General features: G+C 36.2%; 1 protein-coding gene across 2 annotated transcripts in view; it reads left to right on the top strand.

Annotated features, from left to right (window-relative positions):
• The window catches only part of ephb4a (eph receptor B4a), an 89,579-nt gene that overhangs the window by 35,912 nt on the left and 27,623 nt on the right, over positions 1-26,044 (top strand). For both annotated transcript variants that reach the window (XM_087251239.1, NM_131414.1), the window contains 3 exon segments: positions 5,136-5,206; positions 7,847-8,128; positions 11,435-11,825. In XM_087251239.1, the coding sequence (XP_087107365.1) occupies positions 5,136-5,206; positions 7,847-8,128; positions 11,435-11,825 (744 nt within the window).

Here is a 26,044-nt window from a genome sequence, read left to right as displayed (position 1 = left end):
CTCAATTTACATTAATCAAACTGACTAAACATTAAAACAACTTTGTATAACTTAAAAAATTTAGGTGAGATCTGACGTATTAAGATAAGTAAAGCAGCATAAAATGGATACAAACTATCAGCATGTTTCAAAGCATCTTCTTTTGCATTCTACAAAAAATAAAGAACCTGAAATTAGGGCTGTGCAATTAATCGAAAATCCGATTTCGATTTTGGCTTCTAACAATTCTGAAAAACCATTAATTGAGACAAACGATTATTCCATTATTTACTGCTCCCCTTTCCAGTTGTAAACATCCGTTGCTCTTAAAAGAGCGAACTAAACCGCAGGCTCCTGTGTGTGTATGTGTGTGCGGCGCGCACACAGTCAGAAGCATGCGGTCTCATCCGCACACTGTGACGAGCAGAGCATCTGAAGTCATCTTAATGTGAGCGCTTTAATTGTCAAAAAGGTGTCAAAATGCTGTGTTTAGTGATTATTCATATTAACCCTCATTTGTGTAATAAATAAATAAATAGTTGAGGATCAAAAGAAACGTGAAAGCGAAACCATTAAAGTGACAGCGCGCAATTCCTGCTGCCGACAGCTTTTATCATTATTAATCAAATAACAAAAGGAGAAAATCCCTCACTGCTCTTGACTGAAGGACTTTTGTAGCTGAAGCGTTTTTCTTACAGTGAAGATGCTTAAAGCACAGTTTGTTTCATATTTTTACTCTATTGTATTTATTTCTCTTTATAAAAATGTATATATATAACTGTATATATACAGTTAAAGTCAGAATTATTAGCCCTCCTGAATATTAGCAGCCTTTTCCCCCAATTTCTGTTTAATGGGAACAAGATTTTTTTTCAACACATTTCTAAACATAATAGTTTTAATAACTCATTTCTAATAACCGATTTATTTTGTCTTTGCTATGATGACAGTGCATAATAATTGCATTCAAATTCAAAGGCTTAATTTGTGTAATTAGGCAGGTCATTGTATAACAGTAGTTTCTTCTGCAGACAATAAAAAATATATATTGTCTAAAGGGGCTAATAATATTGACCTGAAAATAGGTTTCAAAATATTTAAACCTGCTTTCATTCTAGCCGAAATAAAACAAATTAGACTTTCTCTAGAAGAGAAAATGTTAGAGGAAATACTGTTAAAATTCCTTGCTCTGTTAAACATAATTTGGGGAATATTTTTTTTTTTTTTAATTCTCAGGAGCGCTAATAATTGTGACTTCAACTGATAATCGTGATTACAATTATGACCAAAATAATCGTGATTATAATTTTCCCCAAAATCAAGCAGCCCTAACTGAAATAGGATTTGAACAGGTGAAAAATGAATTAATTTTGGCCAAACTTTCATTTTAGGGTGAACTATCCCTTTATTACATTCTTTGGTCCCACTTTATATTAAGTGGCCTTAACTAATATGTACTTACACAGGAACTAATAGTGTGTTACAATGTACTTATTGTGTAAATACATGTATTTACTGTGTACTTATTCTTGATTAAATACATGTATATAATTACATCTGTAATTAACTTTTGTAATTACATTTGTAAATACACTGTTGACCATCCCTTACACCTTAACCCACCCTTAAACCTACCCACACCACCAAACCTGTCCATAACCCGACCTCTATCCCAACTCAAAAGCACCACAAGTGTTCTCAAATACATTATAAACACAGTAAGTACATTGTGTTTATTTTTTTGATGTAAGTACATAGTAGTTAAGGACACTTAAAATAAAGTGGGACCCATTCTTTTAGCTGAATCAAACTATCTGTACTAGTCATTTCAACTTACATCAATCAAACTGACTAAAAGATTAAGTTAAACTTCAAAAAAAAAATGTTGAAACCTGGCGTATAAACATATTCAAGTAAGCTAAATCCACATAAAAAAGTATTTACTTTGTGTCATTCATTTTTTTTACAGTGCACTAACCATTATAAAGGCTTATAATGCAGACAGTAGTGTTGTAATATCCATTCTGAAGGTATCCATTCTCCCCGAGGCCATCTGCGCTTAAATAGCATCTTTTTTCTTCCTGTCATTGATGCTTTAAACCAACAGAAAAAGCTTCCAGTTCCCGAGATAAGTCTCGACCCAGATACATACAGACAGAAATGCATTGATTCCAGCTCTGTATGCTAAACTCCGGCACTCCTGGGAAAAGCGCATGCAAATAAATAAAAAAAGAAAGAGCAATAAAGGTGTTTCTCCTCAGAGAGCTGGGATGAGAAAGGAGTTTGAGCGGAATAACAGAGAAATATATGCAGCGGTCATATTTTTAGATCAAAGCATCTTTTGTGATTGGAGATGGTTTTGAAGCGTGTGGTGGCTCCGGGTGGTCACATGACCAGCTGGAACCCCAGGGCCAGAAGCCTGGGGGGAGGGAGGGGGGGCGTCTGAATGAATGCCTGATTAAAACCCATCACCATCATCAATAAGCAATGACCAACAGCAATAGTTCAAGCGAGCAGAAAAACGAAAAGTGCAATCAAGAGCAGATGCAGAGTGCGAACGGATGAAAGGAAGGATGTTCGCTGGAAATTAAATGACCGGGAGGAAATTCCATATCATGATTTTTGTATTCTCACTGGCCACTTTATTAGGTACACCTCACTAGTACCAGGTGGACCCACTTTTTCCGTTCATAACTGCCTTAATCCTTTGTGGCAGAAATTTAACAAGATAATGGAAATGTTCCTCAGAGATTTTGCTCCATATTGACGTGATAGCATCACGCAGTTGCTTCAGATTTTGTCGGCTGCACATGCATTATGCGGATTTCCTGTTCCACCACATCCCAAAGGTGCTTTATTGGATTGAGTTCTGGTGACTGTGGAGGCCATTTGAGTACTGTGAACTCATTGTCATGTTCAAGAAATCAGAGGTGATTTGTGCTTTATGACATGACACGTTATCATGCTGGAAGTAGCCATCAGATGATGGGTACACTGTGGTCATAAAGGGATGAACATGGTCAGCAACAATACTCAGGTAGGCTGTGGCGTTGACACCATGCTCAATTGGTATTAATGGGCCCAAAGTGTGCCAAGAAAATCTTCCCCCACACCAATACACCACCAGGCAGGATGTATTCATGCTTTCATGTTGTTGATGCCAAATTCTGATCTGACCATCCGAATGTTGCAGCAGAAATCAAGACTCATCAGAGCAGGCAACATTTCTCCAATCTTCTATTGTCCAGTTTTGGTGAGCCTGTGCGAATTGTCGCCTCAGTTTCCTGTTCTTAGCTGACAGGAGCGGCACCCTGTGTGGTCTTCTGCTGCTGTAGCCCATCCGCTTCAAGGTTGGATGTGTTGTGAGTTCAGAGATGCTCTTATGCAGACCTCGGGTTGTAACGAGTGGATAGTTGAGTTACTTTTGTCTTTCTATCAGCTGGAACCAGTCTGGCCATTCTCCTCTGACCTCTGGCATCAACAAGGCATTTGCACCCACAGAACTGGCGCTCACTGGATATTTTCTCTTCCTCAGACCGTTCTCTGTAAACCCTAGAGATGGTTGTGTGTGAATATTGCAGTAGATCTGCAGTTTCTGAAATACACATATCAGCCCGTCTGGCACCAACAACCATGCCATGATCAAAGTCCCTTAAATCAGCTTTCTTCCCCATTCTAATGCATGGTTTGAACTGCAGCAGATCGTCTTGACCATGTCAACATGCCTTAATGCATTGAGTTGCTGCCATGTGATTTAGTTATTGGAAATTTGTGTTAATGAGCATTTGAACAGGTGTACCTTATAAAGTGGCCGGTAAGTGTATATACAGAATTATTAGCCATCCTGATTTATTAGCACCCCCGTATAGAAAGAAGATTTTTTTCAGCACATTTCTAAACATAATAGTTTTAATAACTCATTTCTAATAACTGATTTATTTTATCTTTGCCATGATGACAGTAAATTAACTACATATTTTTCAAGACACTTGTATTCAGATTAAAGTGACATTTAAAGGCTTAACTAGGTTAATTAGGTTAACTAGGCAGGTAAGAGTAATTAGGCAAGTTATTATATAATGATGGTTTGTTCTGTAGACTATCGAAAAACAAATATTGCCTAAGGGGGCTAATAATATTGACCTTAAAATGGTTTTTAAAAAATTTAAAACTGCTTTCATTCTAGCTGAAATAAACCAAATAAGACTTTCTCCAGAAGAAAAAATGTTTTAGAAAATACTGTGGAAAAATTCCTTGCTCTGTTAAACATCATTTGGGAAATATAAAAAAAAAAAAAAAGAAATAAAAAATTCAATAATTTGGTCTTCAACTGTATGCGTGTATATGTGTGTGTGTGTGAGGATAAAATTAGGCTGTGCCCTTGTTCCCATGTCCGTCTGTTTCCCTGTGGAAAACTGCAGATGTGAGATGGAGAGAAAAGCGCTGGTAGACTCTCGTCTGTTTTTCGCTAAAGCTTCTTCTGTTGGCCATGATTTGATAACCAAAACCATCAAACCTCAGGGAATTTCCTCTGCCTTGTTTGTGCTCGGAGGAGAAAATGTTATTGCTCAGATGTTGCACAGTCATAAGAGGATGAAAAGAAACTGCATAAAGCTGCATGGGGTTTCCATTGATGCTTGATTTCTGCTGCTCTCTTTGAGTTCAAATACCGGCTTGCGCTTTAGCATGTTTGCTAGCACATCAAAATGCATGCTGAAACACTAGTGGTTACATTTAAATTCACTGTAATTTTTTTTTAGTAATGCTAACATTAAATTATGAATAACCCAAAACCAAACTATAATCCCAACCCTTTTGTAATTCATCTTGGAGAGTAGCTAGCTGCATTTAGCTTAGCTACATTTTGTTCAGTAGCTAGCTTGAGAGCAGCACAGCCAAGTATGAATCAACATAGTTTTTCCAGTAACTTATATATGTGTGTGTGTTTGTGGGTGTGTGTGCTTAATGTAAAGTGATTGTAATGTATGGGATTTCCATTGATGGTTGTGATGTTGCTTTCTGCTGCTCTTTTGGAGTTCAAATACATGTGATTTAGCATGTTAGCTAGCACATCAAAAGAAACGTAGACTGCATGTTAAAACCCTAATGGTTGCATTTCCTTTAACAAACATCTATCTCTCGTGTGTGTTTTCCAGAAGTCCTGATGAACACGAAAACGGAGACATCAGATCTGAAGTGGACGACACACTCTCGCTCTAAACCTGAGGTGAGACCTGCAGATCCGACCTTATGATCATACAAGCAGAGCAAACGATCAAAGATCAATGCAAGTCGATGTAAAAATGACAGCATCATAAGAGGAGAGGCAATTTAAGTTTAACACCTTATGTGATTAGTCAACCTCCCTGCTAAAAAATCCAGCTTAAACCAGCCTAGGCTGGTTTAAGCTGGATTTTTCAGCAGGGCTATTTAAAATAATATTTATAGGAGCATTCTTATAATGTTTTTCATTATTTGTTTATATTATTATTATAATAATGAAAATTATTATTACATTAAAGTGCAGTTCTCTCTATTAATAAAGCATTACTGTTGTTTTGCTTCAATAAACTTCTAATTTGCTGCTTATTAATAGCTGTAATGGTAGTGGTATTGGGTAGTATTATGGATGTCCATGCTAAAAAATACAGCTTAATGCAGCTTAGGATTTAGGCTGGTTTTAGCTGGTCGACCAGCCTGGTTTTAGAAGGGTTTTGGCCACTTCCGGGCTTGTTTCCAGCCATTTCCAGCCTGGTGTTAGTTGGACAGGCTGGGAGATGGCCAGTTAAAACCAGCTTGACCAGCCTATCCAGGCTGGGAGCCCAGCCAAAACCTGCTATGTCCAGCTTAAACCAGGATGGTCAAGCTGGTTTTAGATGGTTTTAGATGGTCACTTTTCAGCTTAACCAGCTAAGACCAGGCTGGAAATGGCTGGAAACCAGCCTGGAAGTGGCCAAAACCCCTCCAAAACCAGCCCGGTCAACCAGCTAAAACCAGCCAACCATCCAAGGCTGGTTTAAGCTAGATTTTTCAGCAGGGGTAGAATAGGATCATGCAGACTATGTATTCTAAGCAGGTAATAAACCAGTAGTGAGGAATTATAATGTTTTTGGTATATTATTTTATACTTTATTATGGTACTTACTGGTATTATTGTCTTAAATGAAGTTTGTTGATATACCTGTGCATAAATTCCTAATATAAAACAAAGGACACTGTTTATTTGATTGATTAATGTTGAGATTGCTGCAACATTATTGGCCAAACTTTATTTTTAAGTGCAAATCTGGCTATCAATAAAATATTACCTATGATTTAAACCTCAATAAACGACAGATTTTCTGCTAATTAACAGCCATTATGGCAGTAGTATTGGGTAGGATTGGGAATGTAGAGCATGATCATGCAGAATACGCACTTTATAAGTGCTAATAAACAGTTTTTATCTTAATAATAGGCAGGTAATAAACCAGTAGTGCTAATTGATACTTATTTTTGGTACTTTTACATTATTATGGTACTTCCTGGTATTATTGTTCTTGCATAAATGTCTTAAATGAAGTTTGTTGATGTACCTGTGCATTAATTCCTGTAAATAAACAAAGAAAACTGGCTATTTGATGGATCATTGTTGTGATTGGTGGATCATTTGGCCCCACTTAATTTTAAAGTACAATTCTGGCTATCAATAAAATATTACTTATGGCTTAAACCTCAATAAATAACCCTTTTGTTGCTTATTAATAGCCATTATAGTATTAGTATTGTGTAGGATTATGGATGTAGAATGTGATCATGGAGAATATCTACTTTATAAGTGGTAATAAACAGTTTATATCTTAATAATAGGCAGGTAATAAACCAGTAGTAAATAGTGAGAATTGGTACTTATTGGTACTTATACATGTGTATTAATTCCTGAAATAAAGCAGAAAACTGGCTATTTGATTGATCAATGTTGTGATATGTGGATCATTTCATCACACTTTACCTTTAAAGTACAAATCTGGCTATCAATAAAATATTACTTATGACTTAAACCTCTATAAATGAGCAATTTGCTGCTTATTATGGCTATTAATAGCCATTGTAGTAGTAGAAATTGGCAGGATTATGGATATAGAATAAGATCATGCAGAATATGTACTTTATAAATGCTAATAAACATCACATATCTTTATAATAGACAGGTAATAAGCGAGAATAAGTGAGACTTGTGTTTTTATCCGCTTTTATTTCAGTGGTTGTATTTAAAGGAAGCGTTGTACACCTGAAACCCTTCGGCTCTGATGAGGGCTTGTGTGTTGGCAAAATAAAACCCCTTTTTAATTACACTTTCTGTTTTGTTTTGACACCTTGACATTGATGTGATGCTGGTGTAATACTAACATTTTTTTTCATGCACCTTGCTAATGGTATGAAGTATTTAAAGTACACATGAAATCAAAACTAAGCCTATTGATTTGATTAGCTCACAGCGCTAGCTTTGTGGTGAACAATTCATCTGTGTAGGGCATTAAGACAAAAAAAAATAGTTTGTCCTTGTAATCTTTAATCAAAATCTGTAAATGCACTTCCTGTTTGTTTTTTGTGATCACGCCTATCTGAGGTATTGGGCGTGGCTAACATACTTAACCACGCCCCTCCAGCTGTCACTTTTGACAACAAACAGAAATGGTGAAGAGGAGGAGGAGGAGTCTGTTAGGCTATAATAACTCTCTCCAAAATCCTTTTCCAATCACCTCGCAGTAGAAAAAAACAAGCCCCGCCCACTCATGTATGATTCAGTTTCTCTAGGAATAAGTAAAAAATAAATAAATAAAAGTCGCAGCTTCTGGACTTCAAGTGATTTTTGTGTGTTTTGCAGTGGGAGGAGGTCAGTGGTCTGGATGAGGAGAACAACAGTGTGCGGACCTATCAGATCTGCCAGGCGGACGGCTCCAGCAGTCATTGGCTGCGCAGTAAGCTGATCGAGCGGCGAGGGGCGTCACAGGTGTACGTGGAGCTGTTCTTCACTATGGTTGAGTGTTCATCTCGAAACACACACCACCGCTCCTGCAAAGAGACTTTTAACCTTTATTACTACCAAAGCGACACGGATGACGCCACAGCCACCCACCCGGCATGGATGGAGAACCCCTACACCAAGGTGAACACATACTGATGAATATACACTAGTCTGCATGCACATTTGGAGTACATGTGAAGTTCCCACTTTTGTATTAACTACTACATTGGGGGAAATAAGTATTGAACACGTCACCGTTTTTTTTGTTTTGTTCAGAAAACATATTTCTTAAGATGATGTTAACTTGAAATTGTCACAAAAAAGTCCATATATGTAACATAAACTAAACTAATTAGTTCCTAAACAAAGTTGAAATGATGCAGGAGAAAAAAGTATTGAACACATGAAGAAAGGGAGGTGTAGAAATGCAGTGAAAGCCCAGACAGCAGCTGAAATCTCCCAGTAGTTTCCTCAGTGTAATGTATATCAGCTGCTTCAGTCCAACATCTACATTAGCAGGAGGATGAAGATGAAACCAGGGTGGACATTTCAGCACGACAATGATCCAAAACACAGCCAAGGAGACTCTCAGATGCTTTCAGAGAAAGAAAATCAAGCTGTAGAATGGCCCAGCCAATCACCTGATGTGAATCCAATAGAGAACACAAAATTAAGCTCAGATTTGATCGACGAGACCCACAGAACCATTAAGATTTTGACACTCTGTTGAAGTCTGTGAGAAACTCACACCTGAGCAATGCAAGTGACTTCATTCTCCATTTGAGAGGCGTCTTTAAGCTGCCGTCACTAAAAAAAGCCTTTAATATAAAGAATTAAATACATTTCAGTAGTTCAGCACTTTCTCCTTGTATCATTGACAAATGAGAAGAGACATAAAGGACAAGATATATTTTATGTTTTACATATATTGTTTCATGAAAATAGTGTAGTTTGATAGAATGTGTGAATTGAAAGCCATGTTTTAGACACTTTACGTTAATTATAATTAAATTAAAATAATTTTGACAAGCGTTTATTGTTAACTTTCATTCTAATACTAAAGAAAAAATGTTTGATTAATGTTTTTATTATTGTTTTATTTATTTTTGTTTTTTACAAAATTTAAAGTTGTAGTTTACTGCATTTAAATGTAATTTTAACTAATATTACTAATATTTTATAATACTAATATTAATATTTTATATTTTAATATTAATATTTTAACTACAATACTATTATACTTATAACATTAGAATATTTTAAAAAGTTATTAATAAATGTTTTTTATTAGAAAGACTATTATTGTTTTTACAAAGAAAAGATTATTAAAATAACAAAATTTGTAAAATGAAAAAAAAAAAAACTTTCATTTGACATCAAGTTAGAATTTAAATGTACTACAAGTGCATTTTATTTTCAGAGATTCTAAAATGAATGTACTGTTGAGATCTCTGCCTTTAACTGAGTCATGTCTGAAATATATTTAGAGAGACGTAAGATTATTGAGACGTTTCCAAGAAAAAGATTTTATATTCTCTCTGTTCAATGTCAATCAACACTGAGGTCAAGAGCTGTTTTTTCATCCAAAGATGCCAATTAGACTTTAAATAATTATATATAAAATCTTATATATAAAGATATATAAAACCTTTACTTTTAGATTAATCAGGATAATGTGCTTACGAACTGTCAGAACTTTCAAAAACTATGTGCTTTTTACCATATTTGATAGCGCATCGAAATAATCACAGCTTTTGCGATGTGAAAATCGCACCTTGTCTTTTTTGGTCTGTCCAAACTGCTTGAAAAGTAGCTTTTTCACCGTAGGTGCCCTTTAAAAACTTTGACTTTTCCTAACCGCGCTATACCTAAACAAGGTTATCCTCCCATGCCTAATCACAGGTGCTCTTTAGTTTGTACTAGGGCTGCACAATATTGGACACATCCAACATTGTGATATTTTGTAGTCTGCGATATATATTGCGATATGAATACAACTTCACCAGATGACTTGAATATCTCGATTTACAAATAATTGATAATCGGGATTGGGATGATTCTGTAGCCATGTGGATCTACATTCATTCCTTTATTTTCTTTTCGCCGTAGTCCCTGTGGATCTACATTAATATAATAAACAAAAGTTACAAGCAAGAGCGACGCAGTGGCGCAGTAGGTAGTGCTGTCGCCTCACAGCCAGTAGGTCGATGTGTTGCTGGTTCGAACCTCGGCTCAGTTGCCGTTTCTGTGTGGAGTTTGCATGTTCTTCCTGTGTTCGCATGGGTTTCCTCCGGGTGCTCTGGTTTCCCCCGGAGTCCAAAGACATGCGGTACAGGTGAATTGGGTTGGCTAAATTGTCCTTAGTGTATGAGTGTGTGTGTGGATGTTTCCCAGAGATGGCTGGTGGCTGGAAGGGCATCCGCTGTGTAAAAACGTGCTGGATAAGTTGGCGGTTCATTCCGCTGTGGCAACCCCAGATTAATAAAGGGACCAAGCTGACAAGAAAATGAATTCAAGCATAGATTATACAATAAAGAAAAAGTTACAATTGAAATAAACAATTGTGTTTTATTGTTTTCAGTATCTAACAGCATTCAAGTACAGTCATTAAATATTAATAACAAATAATGACATAAAATCAATTGTTATAAAAATTACTACATTACCTGAGTGCTTTTAAAATCCTCATACAGCCTCAAAATCACATGCAAATGATAAATTATTATACAGACTCAGCATTGCATATCCTGCGGTGCGACTCTAGCGAATGATCCCATTGCGATATCAATGCTGAAACAATATGTTGTGTAGGTGCCCTTTAAGTCAAATATCTATTAAGGCTGATTTATACTTCTGCGTCAAACACCGGCGTATGCTACGGCACTGACGCATAGCCCTTCGCCGTGGCCGTCGCCGTCACTGACGTGCACCTCTCAAAAATTGTAACTACATGTCGCAACAACGCGTAGCGCAAGCTCTGTGATTGGTCGGCTTGGTAGCGCTGACGAGTTGGGGCGGGACCGAGGGCCGCGCGAATGGCGCGAGCGATTGTTTACAAGTTTGGAGTCCCGTGAAGGAGCTCCGGATGGAAAGTTTTGTTTTGTGTTTACCTCATAGTTAAAGTTGTTGCTCGTCCGCCGGTTCCTGCCTCAAAATGACCGAGTTTGAGCCAATTGTACATCCCGGAAGTGTTCAGGAAACGCAAAAAAGCAGCGAAGAAACTCAACACAGAGGAACATTTACACCTCACTGCCAACTAGCGTTTCGGAAGTGTTAATGCAGACCAACAGAAACAGCGCGCAGAAGTATAAATGCACAGCTACGCGCGTTGCATGCACCGTGGGTTACGCCGGTCACTTGACGCAGAAGTATAAACCAGGCTTAAGTGTGAACTCTTTTAGCACACCTTTAGGATGATCAATATATAATTGTGTTTTTATTCTCCAGGTGGACACAGTGGCCGCAGACTTCCTACTGCGCAAAGGCGGAGAGAAGAAAGTCAACGTGAAGACGCTGCGTTTGGGCCCGTTGAGCAAGCGTGGATTCTACCTGGCGTTTCAGGCTCAGGGCGCGTGCATGGCTCTGCTCTCCGTGCGTGTTTTCTTCAAGAAGTGTCCGGCGCTCACGCGCTCACTATCCGTCTTCCCGGAGACCGTTCCCCGCTCGCTGGTCCAGGAGGCAGTGGGCCAGTGTGTGGCCAACGCAGCACAGCCTGGCCCCAGTCCCAGACCGCCCAAGATGTTCTGCGGAGAAGATGGACAGTGGGTGGACCAGCCCACCACCACCTGCACTTGCCTGCCGGGCTTCGAGGCCAGCCATGGAGAGCTGGAGTGTAGAGGTGAGCGAGAGCAAACACAACAGACTGAAGAGCAAGCTAATTTAAGATTGAAAATATAAGCAAATAAAATCAAGCTGAGGTTTTCTGGATTCTGAGGAAAACTGCTAAATAAACCTTTGGCAATGCAGGTAACAAGTGTTGAGGAAGTTACTTTTAAAAAGTAATAGATTGCAAATTACTGATTACTACTGGAAAATTGTAATCGGATTACTTTACTAGTCATTCAAAAAGTAATCAGATTACTAATTGCTAGTTACTTTTAGTTTAACTCTGTTTTTTATTGAAATCTGTTCGTCAGAGAGCCACAGCATCAGATACACAGAATCATTAGACATCAACTGCTCCAGTGTGGTGGTAGAATACAATTTTGCTCACGTTTTCTTTCTCTCTGAATAAAACAATAATTACATATTCATGCATTAAGGAAAAAATAATAATAATAAAAAAACCAACAACAGTTGAGAGAATAAATAAATATAAATACTAAAAGGGTACTGAAGTAGAAAATAAAATATTAATATATATTTAAAAAATAATAATAATAAAATAAAAAATAAAAAAACACTCTTTATTCATAGCTATGCAAGGGGCAGGGAAATTACTAGTTATTAGTAGTACTAGTTAGTAATTTAATAACCACTGAAACACATTACAATGGGTTGTTCACACACTGAAAAAAGTGTTGCATGCAGAACTGTTGCAAACTTAATTTATTTGTGTTGAATTTAAACAAACAAATTAAGTTTAATAATGTTCAACTTAATTTGTTTGTTTAAATTCAGCCCAAATAGATTGTTTACAGCCACTTAACATAACAAATTGAGTAAATCCAAGGAATCATCTTTGAATTATTGTTTTCAGTGCAGCAGCTTGACATATATTTAAAAGACTTAAAGAGTCTGCCCAAAACTTAAAATGATCTCACCATTTACTTTCAAACTGGTTTGTCTTTAAAAACTGGAAACCTGTAAGCATTGACATCCATGGTTTGAGAAAGCACTGCAGTGTTTGGGTTTTCTGTGTTTGTCTGAGGTAGTTAGTCTAGAGAAATGTGTATATTCCTTACAAAGCATGAAGCTGGTCGGTCAGTTCTTGTCGCGTGATTTGCGGTTTTCAACTGGTGCGCCTGGAAAATGCGCCCTCATTGGAAATAATGAACTTACCCACGCAAAAAGCGTGATATGTGAACGGCCCCATAAGCAGCTACGCAGAAGATGCTGAGCTACATTCAGAAGATACCTTCACTCCTGATCCTGCACAAAAATGTAATTCAGCCTGATTAGGCTGAGTTGGATCGTCGTGTTTTTGGGCGGCGGTGTCCTATTTGGTGACGAGTATTCTTGTAGAATGCTTTCTGTTCAAGTTCTTAAACAAGTTACTGGTCGAGTTAAAAGCAGTCAAAAGTTCTTTAGAGACTGGACACAGACTTTTTTTCATAGCGATATTTTAGTTTTTCTGCTCAATGAAATCAAAGTGTCTCAACGCAATCTCATGGCAGTTCGTGTCAAATTTGTATAAATTTGTATGATATAATTCGTACAATTTAGTACAATCTGCTCATCACCTAATGATGGTTGGGTTTAGGGATGGGCTTGGGTGCCACGCCTCCTTTTTAAAATCGTACATTTTTGCACGACTGGATGTATTCATACGAATTAGCCACTAAACTGACAAAACTGAAAATACTTGAGATCAGGCTGGTGTTTCCAGTTGAAGAAGCAGCCACTGTCGCCAGCAACCATTTCAGTTCCCGTTTTCGAGTAATTTAAAAGCGCGTGCTCATTAAACGACGTTGCAGTGGACGTTTTCTTCTAAACAATTCTATTTGTAACGCATGTAACGCAATCACATTGATTTTAGTAACAGTAATAAAATTGCACAAATTAAAAATGTAATTCGATACATAGCTTAAAGGGGCTAATATATTTGACCTTAAAACGGTGTATAAAATATTAAAAAATGCTTTTATTCTAGTCAAAATAAAACAAATAGGACTTTCTCCAGAGGAAAAAATATTATCAGACATACTGTAAAAAGTTCCTTGTTCTGTTAAACATCATTTAGGAAATATAAAAAAAAGAAGAAAAAAAATCAAAAGAGGTGTAATAATAATAATAATAATAATAATAATATTAATAATAATATAATATATTATATATATATATATATATATATATATATATATATATATATATATATATATATATATACACATAATATATATAATATAATATAATAATAATAAAAATATTATATTATATTATATTATATTATAATATTATATATATAATCTCTTTATTATATTCACTCATTTGAATGCATCTTATGATGCTGAATAAAATGCATATATTATAATTTTTAATAGAGTCAAACTGACCCAAATCATTTAGCTTGCATTTTCACAATAACCATGTGCTAAAACCAGAAAAGGTTTTCCTTTGCATTTTCGAAAGGTCTCCCGTCTAGACTGCAAAATTGTGATAATGATCCCCGTTCACACTGAAGCTCGAAAATGGCGAAAAATGCCGCATCCTGCATACCATGCATTAAAATCCTTACCTGAATGTAAAGTTTAGTATTGTGCAGCAGTGTTTCACATGTGGAGGAGCAAGATATACAGAATTATAAGCCGCCTGAATTATTAGCCCCCCATGTATATTTTTCCCCAAATTTTGTTTAATGGAGAGAAGATTTCTTCAACACATTTCTAAACATAACAGTTTTAATAACTCATTTCTAATATCTGATTTATTTTATCTTCGCCATGATGACAGTAAATAATATTTGACTAGATATTTTTCAAGACACTAGTATTCAGCTTAAAGTGACTTTTAAAGGCTTTACTAGGTTAATTAGGTTAAAGTTAGGGTAATTAGGCAGGTTATAGTATGATGCTGGTTTGTTCTGTAGACTATCCAAATAATATTGCTTAAGGGGGCTAATAATATTGACCTTAAAATGGTGTTTAAAAAATTTAAAACTTTTTTTATTCTAGCCGAAATAAAACAAGTAAGACTTTCTTCAGAAGAAAAAATATTATAGAAAATACTGTGAAAAATTCCTCTCTGAAACATAATTTGGGAAATATTTAGAAAAAGAAAAGTAATCACAGAAGCACTATTTTTTTTTACTTTAACTGTATATATATAGCATATAAAACATAAAATTTGCAGCTTAATCCTGCCAGTTCATTCACCACAATGCAAATCCCCTAAATGAAAAGTTAAAGATAATCAAATAAATATATGGAGGAGGCTTATAGTGCCAACAGCTGCAGCTTCAGCACAGATAAGAGACTCTGGTGGAGAAAGAGAGAGAGAGAGAGAGACAGTAAAGGACAGATGGGACTGAATTAGACAAAGACTGAGACACTTGAGAAGAAGAGAAAACAGTTAGCGAACGCAGCGCACAGACCTCGGAGAGGTGAGATGAAGGTCTTGTGTTCAAACCGGAGAAAAGCGAGAGCGGAAAGCCTGTGATCACCAGAGGATTACTGTGTATTTCATCAGTGTCCTACGGCTGGACACATTTTCATTCGCTGTTACGTTACAGCCCTGTGCATCCTGGGTACATTTGCATTTTTTGCGCATGACAAGGCGACCTATGCGCACTGTACATGCGATGGGGTGAAATTGTGAAAGATTCATTTCATCCCAGATTTGTGAGGCTTTGATCACTTAAAGTGACTTTCACTGATGGCATTTCCTCAGAGATAGATAGAGGGAGAGATTGTGTCCAAGATTTTGTGTCCAAACCACACTGTCAAAAAGACCGGGTTTTACACAATTCCCTCATGTCGTCCCAACACAAATCGATCAAGTTAATCATTTTATTTTTAATAAATTTAAGTTGTCGAAAAGCACAAACATGTCACTTTTAAAGGGTTAGTTCACCCAAAAATGTTCGCCCTCCACTTCAAAATCTATTTCAGTTTTGTGAACACAAAAGAAGATATTTTGAAAAATGATGCTTGCTGACACCCATCCATTTACCATGGAAGTCAATGGGTGCCAGCAACAAGCATTCTTCAAAATATCTTCTTTTGTGTTCAACAGAAGAAAGAAACTCAAAAAGCTTTAAAACCACATGAGAGAGAGTTAATAATGAGGTCGTTTTCATTTTTGGTTAAACGCTTCCTTTAAATGCTCAGAATGATCACTCAGTAGGTTTTTTTGTGTGTAATGGGATGTCTGCAAGCACCATTTCCATTCAGTTTTACGAGGTTCAGCCCTGATTTTCAGTGGTAATCGATAGCATATGTTACATGCGTGTAGGTTTAGCGTGAGATGAGCGGGAAGAGGATTTAACCAGGGAAATTCATTTAAGAACTTGCCTGATCTACTTTAATTCGAGTAATCGCCGTCTCTCTGCGCAGTGGATCAGTCCAAATCCTCCCAGTTCCCAAAAATGACTTCAGCGTTTTTAATGAAGTGCCTTGAAATGGGTGTGGTGTGTGTGTGTGTGTGTGTCTGTCTGTGTGAGTTTATGAGTGTACACTGTAAAAAAAAAATCGATTTGTGTTGGGACAACATGAAGAATTGAACATGGAAAAAATTATTTTTTCCTCTCAAAATACTCAAGAATTGTTTTGTTTCTGCTCATTTTAAGTAAATAGTTTGAACTAACACCACACATATTTTTTAATAACAAATGTCCCCACAAGGATAGCAATACCAGTTTTTTTTTTTTACCTTAAATGGACTTTTTTGGTCTCCTTAAGGAAAATGGCTTATAAATAGCATAAAACAAGTATTTTGAGTATGTAAAAAGCTGTTTCAGTGTTTTGTTTCAGCTTATTTCAAGTAAGTAGTTTGAACAAACGCCAAACATAATTTTTGAGTGTACCTTCAATAGCAAATGTCCCCACAAGTAGCAATACCAGTTAATTTTGAGCTTACAAGGAGTATTTTGGTCTCCATAAGGAAAACGGCTCATAAATCACATAGAATGAAGTATTTTGAGAATGTAAAACGTTGTTTCAGCTTAATTTAAGTAAATAGTTTAAACAAACATTAAACATAATTTTTTCAGGGTACCTTTAATACCAAATGTCCCCACAAGTATAGCAAAACCAGTTAATTTTGACCATCTATGGATTTTTTCTGGTCCTCATAAGGAAAACAGTTCATAAATCACATAGAATGAATATTTTGAGGATGTAAAACGCTGTTTCAGTGTGTTGTTTTAGCTAATTTTAAGTAAATAGTTTGAACAATCACCAAACATCATTTTTGAGTGTAGCTTTAATACCAAATGTCCCCACAAGTATAGCAATACCAGTTAATTTTGACTATATATGGACTTTTTTGGTCTCCATAAGGAAAACGGCTCATAAATCACAAAGAATGAATATTTTGAGACTATAAAACTTCATATTGTTCCCTGTGAACGTTACGGTTGGGAAAAGGGGATCAAATATACAGTCTATACAGTATAAACATCAATACGTCTCTGCAAAGCCCCCATAAAGATTAACTGCTCCCCTTCAAAATACTCAAGAATTGTGTTGTTTCAGCTTAATTTAAGTAAATAGTTTGAACAAACACCAAACATAATTTTTTGAGTGTACCTTTAATAGCAAATGTCCCCACAAGGATAGCAATACCAGTTAGTTTTGACCTTATATGAACTTTCATTTGGTCTCCATAAGTAAAACGGCTTATAAATCGCATAGAACAAGTATTTTGAGTATGTAAAAAGCTGTTTCAGTGTTTTGTTTCAGCTCATTTTAAGTAAGTAGTTTGAACAAACACCAAACATGATTTGTTGAGTTTACCTTCGATACAAAATGTCCCCACAAGTATAGCAATTCCAGTTCATTTTGACCTAATATGGACTTATTTTGGTCTCCATAAGGGAAACGGCTCATAAATCACATAGAACGAATATTTTGAGGTCGGGGAAGAGAAATCGAATATACACTCTGTACAGTATAAACATTATTACATCTATGAGAAGTCCCCATAAAGCTAGCTATACACGTGTGTGTGTCTGTGTGAGTGAGTGTTTGAGGCTGAGCTCGTCTGTTAAACACTGCAGCTGTGCTTTCTGTGGGCGTGAACCCCTGGAGTTCACACACACTCTCGATGACTTACTCAGCATTCGTCCACTCAAACACACCGCATCTGCTGTTCATCCCTTTCTTTCACACACCCACCCACACAAAGGCAGCGCAAAGCCATAATAGTGGCGCCTGCGGGCAGGGATGTGTCCAGTACAAAGGCACTCTAATGACATGAGCAATTAGTTATGGGTAGAGAGACAAAGAGAGAGAGAGAAAGAGAGAGAGAGAGGAGAATAGCAGGGTTTATTGGGCAGGTGAAAGGCCGAATGGAGAGAGTGTGGTCACCGGGTCACAGGTGAAGGGCTCTCTGTCTCTCTGTGTGTGTGTGTGTGTGTGTGTGTGTGGTACTAATGACTCAAATTAAGCACATTCAGATGCACACGACATGTATTGTACAGCCTCTTTTTGTTTAGCTGGGAAACTACCGCTGTAGCACTAATACACCAAAAAAAATGTAATGACATAGAGTCAAGTCAACTATTTCGTATTTTTTATGGTGCTTTAACTTATTTAAATAAGTTATTCAGGTTTCAACTCATTTTTTGAAGACATGCAAAGGTCAACTTAACAATTTTTAGTCAGTTTGATCAATGTTGAGATGACTAAAAAAGCTCTTAAAGAGCATTTAAAGGTTCAAGACACCCTGTTGTACTTTTTTTGAAACGTTAACAGCACCATTTAAGACACCATTAGCGCCTGTCAGTTTTAATTGTGGGGAAAACTGGATCATTTTGAGCTTTTGTCAGCTAATTTCATCTTCAAATAATTTTTGGGGCGGGATCAAAATCGATGACTGTTCTTATCCAATAAGAAGAGCCTGCTTATTAATTATTCATGACTCATGATTCATGATTCATGTCGCTCTACTCCGCCTCCTTTCCCCGCTCCTCAATTTGTGACATAGATATATACACTAGATATTGCATAGGGACCCTGAGCATGCGTCAATAACGCCGCCACATTGGTACAGTGCTTCCAGGACAAATGTCATTCAACCGCACTAGTCAAGTGTTATTACAAAGCACAAAGGCAGAACATTTCATAGGTAAGATTACATTTTTTACGTTTTTGTATGTTCTGAAATGTGTGCTAAACAGTTAGCATTATTAATGATAATACAGTCACTTACTGCATTCATCATAAGGCAAAATAGCTCCAATTCGCACTAAACACTCGGCTTATGCTAGCTTTGTTGAATAAAATTAGCAAACAATGCAAAAGAAATATGACAACGAGATGCTGCGATGCCAGAAACTTGTATTATTGTCGGCTAGTGAACGAGTCGTTCATAATGGAGATTCATTCACAAATGAATCGCTCCCTCCGTCAGTATGAGAAGTGAAAGCAGGAGAGGAGCTGTGTTTCAGGACATGATTAGATCAAATTGAACAGGGAGGGTGGATAGTACATTTCTGTACACGCAAACACAAGCTTTTTGTCAGGAATGCCCGTGCGGTCACTGATCCATCAATGTAGAAAAGTGATGTAAAATTATAATTTTCATTAAAAAAAATATAAAAAATACTAACATCCAGGAAAACTCCTGATCATAGATATATGTGTATATCTCTGGCTCTGCCGCCCAACCCTCCCTCCCCCCGACCCCCTTGAAAACTGGGGGCCCCATCGGTGATCCCTCTGCATTTTGCGCTACGCCACTGAAAATGACCAGCCAAGACCAGCTAAAACCAGCTTGACCAGCCTGGTTTAAGCTGGATATAGCTGGTTTTGGCTGGACTCCCAGCTTGGCAAGGCTGGTCAAGCTGGTTTTAGCTGGTCGTCTCCCAGCCTGTCCAGCTAAGACTAGGCTGGAAATGGCTGGAAAACAGCCTGGAAGTGGCCAAAACCCCTCTAAAACCAGCCTGGTCGACCAGCTAAAACCAGCCAACCAGCCTAGGCTGGTTTAATCTGGATTTTTCAGCAGGGGTATGTTACATGGCTTTCCCTGCAATGCTGCCAGGGTCAACCTGTTTGTGTGCAGCAAGCATTTTTGTCTGGAGAGCTATGTGAGAATTGGAGAATGGTGGATTTTGTCTTTTATCAGTTGAGTTTGTTACCATTCAGACACATCACCTCTCCGTTCTGCTGTGTTCACACGTTTAAAATCCTCAGGATTACCGCATGGTTAATTGTTGAAATAGACAGGGCAAGAGACCTGCTGCACTGCTATCTACTGTGTCTGCATTCAGACCAAGTGTACCACACGCCTGCTTTTAAGTGACACTCCCAGGCATTAGATCGCCCCCAGAGGGCTGGCGGCAGTACAAGTCATAAGCCCAAATAAATAAAGTTAATTACACTTGCAGGCAACGCAGTGGCGCAGTAGGTAGTGCTGTCGCGCCACAGCAAGAAGGTAGCTGGTTCGAGCCTCGGATGGGTCATTTGGCGTTTCTGTGTGGAGTTTGCATGTTCTCCCTGCGTTCGCGTGGGTTTCCTCCGGGTGCTCCAGTTTCCCCCACAGTCCAAAGACGTGCAGTGTACAGATAATATGTTTTTGTTTTCTTTCAATTATTTATTCGTAGGAAGTGCGATACATTTTCCATTGTCCTATGAAGAACTAAAAACACAAAAGAACATACCTCCACTTTTTAATTGATTATTTACCGCTGAATTTTAGGCTAATATTGGACTCATACAGCATCACATATTTCTTCTAACTAAACGCATATGCGGTTTTGTTTTCAATAATGATTAAACACGATTAGCTTTCTAAATATAACACTTGTAACATTCATTTAAATTGTCATTTGATGTTCAGATGTGAAATATTTGCGGTGGTTTTTAAGACGTTCGTCATCTAATCGCGGGCGTGACAGAAGATCACATACTTTGAGAATCAAAAGCCTCAAAATGAAGCCCAATTAATTAATTTTGCAATTATAACATTATGTGTAATTAGCTGAAGAATCGCATTAAGATAATAGTGATCACACCTGACGCTGCTGCTGCTTCGGTGTCCGCTCTCAAATTAAACTCGCTGTAAAGAAATTGTGTGTTTTCGTCAGATGAATTGCCACCAGCACTAGAAGTACCTCGGACCCCCCCCAAAAATAAAAAAGCTGCCGCAAAAATGTCTCTCCAGGCAGTTTAACAAGAAAATGAGCTTTAGTTATAGTATTCAGCGAAGGTTAAAAATAAATGAGGAGAAGAGCTGTGAAAACAATAACATACCGCAATCACAGGCATTCCTATCTGGATGAGATTAGTTTCCTCTGAGGACCCTCTAGTAAGAAAATAATTTGCTCTGTAATTTTTTCCTGGGGTCGTGCGAGAATAAGAGACATGTTCAATTTAGATGAGATTAAAATCAGCGCGCGCGTGTTTGTGTGTGTGTGTGTGTGTGTGTGTGTATGAAACACAGATTTGCCAGTTTTGCTAATGGCAGGTCAAAAGTAATCAGTAGTTACACACACAAGTGTTTCAGAAATTTGAGATTTCACACAGTTGATTTGTGTTGGGACAACATGGAGGAATTAGGGTAATTTGTTAGTTTTTACAAATTTAAGTGGATTGAACATAAAATATTTAAGTTGTTCAACTAAAAAACGAAAAAATTGAGTTGTTTCATCTCATTTTAAATAAGTAGTTTGAACAAGCAGCAAACATAAGTTTTTGAGTGTACCTTTGATATCACATGTCCCCACAAGTATAGCAAAACCAGTTAATTTTGACCTTATGGGGACTTTTTTGGTGTGTGTGTGTGTGTGTGTGTGTGTGTGTGTGTGTGTGTGTGTGTGTGTGTGTCTATGAAACACATGTTTTGCTAATGGAAACCAGTTTTGCTAATGGCAGGTCAAAAATAATCTGTAGTTACATACAAATTTGAGTTTTTTTCCACACAATTAGATTTGTGTTGGGACAACACGAAGGAATTAAGTTGGCTGGTAAGTTTTAACAAATTAAAGTGGACAAAACATAAATCAATTAAGTTGTTTTCCCCAAAATATCCAGAATTGTGTTGTTTCAGCTCATTTTATATAAGTAGTTTGAACAAACAGCAAAATGTCCCCACAAGTATAGCAATACCAGTTCATTTTGACCTTATGAGGACTTTTTTCGGTGTGTGTGCATGTCTATGAAACACATTTGCCAGTTTTGCTAATGGCAGGTAAAAAAAAATCATCAAAATTTACCAGTGTTTAAGAAATTTTAGTTTTTTTCCACACAATCTGTTTGTGTTGGAACAACATGAAGGAATTAAGTTGCCTAGTTAGCTTTTACAAATTAAAGTAGACTAAACATAAAACAATTAAGTTCCCCCCTAAAAAAAAACTCCAGAATTGTGTTGTTTCAGCTCATTTTAAATAAGTAGTTAGGACATTTTTGTAAGTGTACCTTTGATACTAAATGTCCCCACAAGTAAAGCAATACCAGTTAATTTTGACCTTATGGGGACTTCTTTAGTGTGAAACACAGATTTGACAGGTTTTGCTAATGGCAGGTCAAAAAAAATCAAGTTACACACACCAGTGTTTCAGAAATTTGATGTTTTTGTCCACACAATCAATTAGTGTTGGGACAACATGAAGGAATTAAATTGACTTGTTGTTTTTACAAATTTAGGTGGATTGAACATAAAACAATTAAGTTGTTTCCCCAAAAAATATGCAGAATTGTGTTGCTTCAGCTCATTTTAAATAAGTAGTTTTGACAATTTTTAAATACTTTCGATACCAAATGTCCCCACAAGTATAGTAATACCAGTTTATTTTGACCTTATGGGGATTTTTTTTGGTGTGGGGTATTTTGGTGTAAAACACAGGTTTGCCAGTTTTGCAAATCAGATGGAGTTGTTGTCGCAAACTGAAAAGGCAGCGGGCACTTCAGATTAATTTGTCTTTCTATCCAAGACTAAAAAGTGCATGTTCACCGCACAGGTTGAGCCCTATGTGTGCATGTGCCTGGTTGGGACAACATAAAGGGATTAGGTTGACTAGTTAGTTTTTACAAATTTAAATGGATTGAGCATAAAACAATTAAACATTCAGAAAATATCCGGAATTGTGTTGTTTGAGCTCATTTTAAATAAGTGGTTTAAATAAACAGCAAACATAATTTTTCGATAGCAAATGTCCCCAATGCTTTTGAATGGATTTGATGGCTGATTTCATTTGAAGCATGTCATTTTGCTCTATATAAATATATTTTAACATTTAACTTTGCATCACATAAATAAAATACATCTTAAAATACATTTAGATTAAACCAGTTACGTTAATTATAAAAATATTATGATTTTTTCAGTATTTTTGATTGACTAAATGCAGCCGTTATGAGCAGTTTTTTTTTAAATCAGACTTTTTATGCTTATGACTAGATTCGATGACTGATTTTATTTGCAGTATGTCAATTTGTTCAGTATTTTTGTAAATACACTTTTAAAAAACAAATTTTAAATTCAACTTTTCATCACAGAAATAAAATACATTTTTAAATATATTTCAATTTAAAAGCAGTTATTTTAAATTGTAAAAAAATAATCATTTTTCTTGTAGTACTGTATTATTGATTAAATAAATGCAGCCATGATGAGCCAATCTTCTAAAATTCCTACTTTTCAATGCTTATGAATGGATTATCATTATCATTTGATGACTATATTTAGTATGGATAAGATGAATATATTTCAATTTTTTGAAATTGTAAAAAGCAAAAGATTTGCACTGTCATAATGAATAAATCCTTAAAAAAATAAAGCCTCTGAGCAGATCTCCTACTTTAAAAACCCTGCTTTTTTAATAATTATAAATGGATTTAATTAAGTTTTTTTTGTGTATATGCACGTCATTTTGATTAGTCTTTTGTATATATACTTTTAAATGTTATTTTAAAATGCAGCTTTGCATCACAGAAATAATATACATCTTGAAATATATTTATATGTAATATTTTAAATAGATTATTACAGTTATTTAATGAATAAATGCAGCCTTGATTAGCAGATAACACATCTTTAAAAAAAAACTGCTTTTTTTAATAGTTATAAATTGATTCAATGACAGATTTCTTTTTATTTAGCTCAGGATCTCTGTGTGTATATGCTTTAAAATGTTATTAATTTATGAATCTAAAGATAAAGATTCATAAAAGAAACATCTCAATATCTATTCATCACTAATACACGTCCTCGGCATAAGTCATTGATACTAATGTCAGCACTGTGTGTGCCTGCGTCCGTGCCTGTGTGTGTAAAACCACCAGAGAGTTGAAGTTAAAAAGATCTTCATCCGTCAGCAAATAAATTGACAGACATTCATTATGAATTTGTTTCAAATGACGCACACACACACACCAGTGTAAAGCTGCTTTAACAAGGAGGTTAATGCAAACCACATGTGAAACTGACGTTAATCTAATCCAGATGTGTTTCCATCAATACAGCGGTTGTGGAGAGCTGATTATGAAATGAAACTAGTCCTTTTCTGCTCTCCCGAGACTCTGAGCTGCTCGTTTATACGTCCATGTTACACTGGAGGGAAAAAAAAAAAGGCTACTAAAGTTTCCCGGATAAGCTGAACGTGTGTGTTCGGTTCAGTCGGGGAAGATATAATCAAGTGATCGAGGAGCTAAACACGCTGAAGAACGCGATCATCTTTCATATCCAGATCCAGAAACCATTCAAATCCCCAATCAGACCAGCAGAACGCAAACACACTCCGACACGTGTTTGGATTTGTTGTCTGAAGGATGGTGTAAATGTTGACACGTGTGGACAAATGAGGTTAGACAGAAGTTTGAGTGTGTGTGCGCCTTGTATTCCTTGTGCTGTGGGAACCAAATGTTCTCTTTCATACAAATAACCTTATTCACCTTATTCTCAGCTGACGAGCGGGCGCTGCCATTTGAATCTTTTTGTCTCGCGACTTCCGGTCACATTCACTTCCATTCATTTTTTGACGTTAACAACTGCTCGTTACGCTGCTTGATGTTGCAATTTAATATTTTCTTATTATATTATGCTACTTGGTCTGTGTAGTCATGCAAACATTTGTTTGTTGAGCAAGTAGTTTGGCCATTTTCTGCCGTTTATTATTCCTAGTCATTTCTCCCATAGGCGACTGAATCGGAAGTTCTAAGACAATCGCGAAAACAGGCGCACTTCCGCATTTTAGAATAAGGTCAATACATGAGGAAGATATCAAGAGATTCAGCATAAACATGTCAATATATATATATATATATATATATATATATATATATATATATATATATATATATATATATATATATATATATATATATATATATATATATATATATATATATATATATATATAAATATATATATATATATAATATTTAAGAAACTATTAAATCAAGAAGCATTTTCAGTAAAAATGATTATTATTTTCCTTAAAATTAGACAAATAATCTGGTAAGCAAGTACTTTACTGACCACACTGGCTGATTATTTAGCATGTCTTAAAGAGAAACTCATATAATTTTAACAGGGTTTTTTTCTTCATTATTATATTCTACTTTTAAAAATCATTAATATATATATGTGTGTGTGTGTTCGTGTGTGTGTGTACCTTGTATTCCTCACATTGTGGGGACCAAATTTCCTCTGTTCTCTTTCATTTAGCAGATGCGTTCATCCAAATCAATCTCAAAATGAGGAAGATATCAGGAGATCCAGCATAAACACGGCAAAACTCAATTATTTCTGTACCCAAAGGTTTTGTCTTCTTTATAGACTGAATACTCAAGTAATTATTAAATCAAGAAGCATTTTCTAGACCATCAGAAATGGTCAAAATTAAGTTTTTTTTCCCTCCTTAAAACGAGGTAAATCATTTGCAAGTAGGGTAAGCAAAATAAACCACTGCTTTTTATGTTTACTTACCATGCTGGTTGGTTATTTAGCTTATTTTAAGGAGACAATGACTTAAAAGCAAGACAAAAGGTCTAAGTAAGAAAGACTTCAATGCTTTTTTTTTTGCATTGAAGAGGCAACATTCACAACAAATTCAAGTATGAAGAGGTTAAACTGGTATTATTATAGGTATGTGTTTGACCTACATTATGAAGAGTAAATGTGTGCTTGTAATGTATTTAGGGTTCAAGTCTCTGTGTTTATACCGTGTTTATATAATGAAGATCCAAAGTTGTCCCAAACAAAGAAAAAGACATGAACTCAGTATGAAAACCATTA

The sequence above is a fragment of the Danio rerio genome, chromosome 5 (genome assembly GCF_052040795.2).
Source record: "Danio rerio strain M-AB ecotype USA chromosome 5, GRCz13ab, whole genome shotgun sequence".
Taxonomy (NCBI): domain Eukaryota; kingdom Metazoa; phylum Chordata; class Actinopteri; order Cypriniformes; family Danionidae; genus Danio; species Danio rerio.
This window is presented reverse-complemented; position numbering and strand designations above follow the sequence as displayed.